This window comes from Triticum urartu, chromosome 4A (genome assembly GCF_056163025.1).
Source record: "Triticum urartu cultivar PI428250 chromosome 4A, HENAU_Tu73, whole genome shotgun sequence".
Classification (NCBI taxonomy): domain Eukaryota; kingdom Viridiplantae; phylum Streptophyta; class Magnoliopsida; order Poales; family Poaceae; genus Triticum; species Triticum urartu.
The window spans coordinates 380,963,709-380,966,490 of record NC_141876.1 but is presented as its reverse complement, the minus strand read 5'-3'; the positions used below and the strand labels follow the sequence as shown (position 1 = coordinate 380,966,490).

At 48.9% G+C, this 2,782-nt stretch overlaps 1 protein-coding gene across 1 annotated transcript; it reads left to right on the top strand.

The window, feature by feature from the left end:
* Nucleotides 1-572: 572 nt before the first annotated feature.
* LOC147975910 (RING-H2 finger protein ATL64-like) lies at nucleotides 573-1,394 on the top strand. Its single transcript, XM_087519690.1, has one exon. The coding sequence runs from the start codon at nucleotides 628-630 to the stop codon at nucleotides 1,105-1,107; it is 480 nt and encodes a 159-aa protein (XP_087375816.1). The 5' UTR covers nucleotides 573-627; the 3' UTR covers nucleotides 1,108-1,394.
* Nucleotides 1,395-2,782: the final 1,388 nt, after the last annotated feature.

The following is a 2,782-nucleotide window of genomic DNA, read 5'->3' as shown; positions in this document are numbered from 1 at the left end:
TCGTACTAAGTTTGAAAAGTTGAAACTTTTTTTTTAAACTCATCAGAACGTATTACAAATGGATCTTATTTGAAAGCTCTCATCACAAAAAACACGAATATGAAAATAAGACTTAATTCAAGCTCTTTTTCTTCAAAAGTTATGAAAGATTGAAAATCAAAAGTCAAAAAAGAAAGCACGCGCAAGGGGCCGCACCTGCGCAACAAATCCTCTCCGAGAAGTTCAGGGATGTGTACTCCTATGTCATAGAAGAAGTCGAGGTCCCACTTGCTCCTTCTTTTGTGGCAAACCAGAACATGGACGACAAGCCGCCTACCTACATGATCGAGCATAGACTTGTTCTTTTCATGCTTGCATACATTTGCTTCGCGTCGCATAACCGCAGCATGTGCCGAATATGCGTAGAGCGGTGTACACATAGTCGCGTAGGCCCAACCCAAGATAACATATTCTAGGACAAATTCTCAAAGAACAAAAAACATATTCTAGGACAATGAGAGCACGGGCAGTTAGGGGCAAAATGCCATCTTATATATCATGCACAATCGCACATCGTCGAGCAGACACAAACGCATACTACTTCCCATTGCTCGTTGCTCCACGCAGTGTACGTATAGATAGGCCCACATGTCGAGCTCTGAGATGGAGGACTCCTCGCTGAGCAGCGACATCAGGTTCTACGCGTACGCGGTTCTCGCGTCGTTCGGCGTGGCGGCGGTCCTCGTGGTGTGCTTCTGGCAGCTGTACAAACTCACCGTGTCCGCGCGGCCGCAGGACATGCTGCCCGTCTCTTCCTCCTCCGGTAATGTGGCGGCGCTGAGGCTGAGGGACATCTCGGCGCTCCCCGTGTTCGTGTACGGCGGCAATGGCGACGGCGCCCCTGTGGGCGTGGAGTGCGCGGTGTGCCTCGCGGAGATGACGGATGGCGAGAGGGGCCGGCTCTTGCCACGGTGCGGACACCGGTTCCACGTCGAGTGCATCGACCGGTGGTTCCGGTCCAACTCCTCATGCCCGCTCTGCCGCGTCGCGGTCTTCGGCGAGCCGAGCACGCTGGAGGCGCACAAGGGTGCCTCCTTGTCTGTGCCCGCGGTTGTGTTGCAAGGTTGAGCGCGTGCTTGTGTTCTCAATCCCTTTTTTCTCTCGTTTTATGATTGTCTGTGCTGTTCATGGAACTGTTCGTTTTGTTCAATTAATAAAAGAAAATGTCATCCTTAGAGTTACTAAGCTCCCCAGAAATGGAGCTATGTGGTTAATCGGGGCCGTGTTGACCGCTCGGATCAGCCCGTAAGACTAGCCACAGTGAGAGTAATTTCAGCAGTAACTTCAAGTTCAACTCAGCAAATTTGTCTACGTGGCAATGAGTTAATGAAGAGAGAAATAGTTCTAGTAACTTAGCTAGTTACTGTAACATCGCATGTCCCAATGTAGTATGAGTCTATAAGCTAATAAATGGAGCTTTGCATGACACCACACCTATGTTACTACCCACTATGAAGGTAGTAATATAGTCTAGGGATATATGTATGTCATTAGTGTATGTTACTCTCCATTGTGGCTAGTCTAAGTCGGTTTGTGTTCTCCTTTTCCAGTCGAACGGTCCCACTTGCGAGGTGTGCGTAATGGCCTGATGGGTTTGTGGACTTGTAGGCGTGTGTGCGGATTCCCCTTCTATCTCTCTCTCCTCCCCCCACCCCCCGAAATTTTTTCCCACAAGACGACAACCTCCTCGACTTCTCCAGCACGCCCTCTTGCATAGCCACCGCTCCTCTGGCTTTCCTGCTTCCGTGCGCCGTCTTTAACCTCGTGGGTTTGCGGTACTGGCGGCGGCTGGATCAGGACTGTGAGGGCAGCAGATTAAAGGGAGAGAAAGAAGCCCCGGTCTAGGTGAGTCCATATCCACTCTCTTCTCTCTACTCTGGTGTCTCTCTCTCGCATGCTGGGGCGTGTCGCAGTCAGGACTCAGGAGAAGCAGACGGCCCGCGATTGTTTCAGGGCCAGGCAGGCGGCTGCTGAAGGATCTCAGCGCAAGCTCCTGCAACAAGTGATGTAGCGTGATGCCGACCTGAGTGGTTATTCTATCGGACTTCTGGCCGGAGATGATGCTCTACTGCTCCTCGTCGCGTCGTCTAAGCACCAAGAACCACGTCTAGACGATGGGGTCGTTAATGGGAGATCGTCATCTTACCTAGGCATTACTTTTGCACGCCGGCATCATGGCCAAGCCAGGCCTGCTGGTAATTTGGTTCCCCTTTCATACTTGGGTCAGCGGCGGCTGCTTGAGGGTGTACAGTGGAAGATGACATCCCCTTTTACCTTAATTTTTGCACTAACCTCTTCTCTCTATATGGGACATGAGCTTTAGGGTGAAAAGTGAGGACAGGAGTTTGACAGTTATAATATTTGTAGGTGCATATATGAGTAGCTTCATGAATAAAGTAGATGCATATGTATTTCTTGGGCAAATTTATCTGTGTATAAATAGGTGCATATAGCATATACATCTACTCATATAAGAAATAGTTTTTGCCCCTTCATGGAAATTGGCTTCATTGTGGCTCCATAATTATTTTCTCTTTCTATTTTTTAGTTATCATGTATGTGAATCACAAAACAAAAAGGTAGTTGTATCCGCACAGTGGCCGTATCCACACCACTGGTGACCCTGGTTTGGCATGGAACAGCCCTGGATCACACTCTTGCAACAGATGGTTTAGTTCATATGGCTTCAGTTTTGGTTATGTGATGAGGCCATTCCCTTCTCTCTTTTTCAGAAATTTGAGTT

Coding starts and splice junctions, on each gene's coding strand:
- LOC147975910 (XM_087519690.1), top strand. CDS start 628: ATGTCGAGCTCTGAGATGGAGGACTCCTCGCTGAGCAGCGACATCAGG.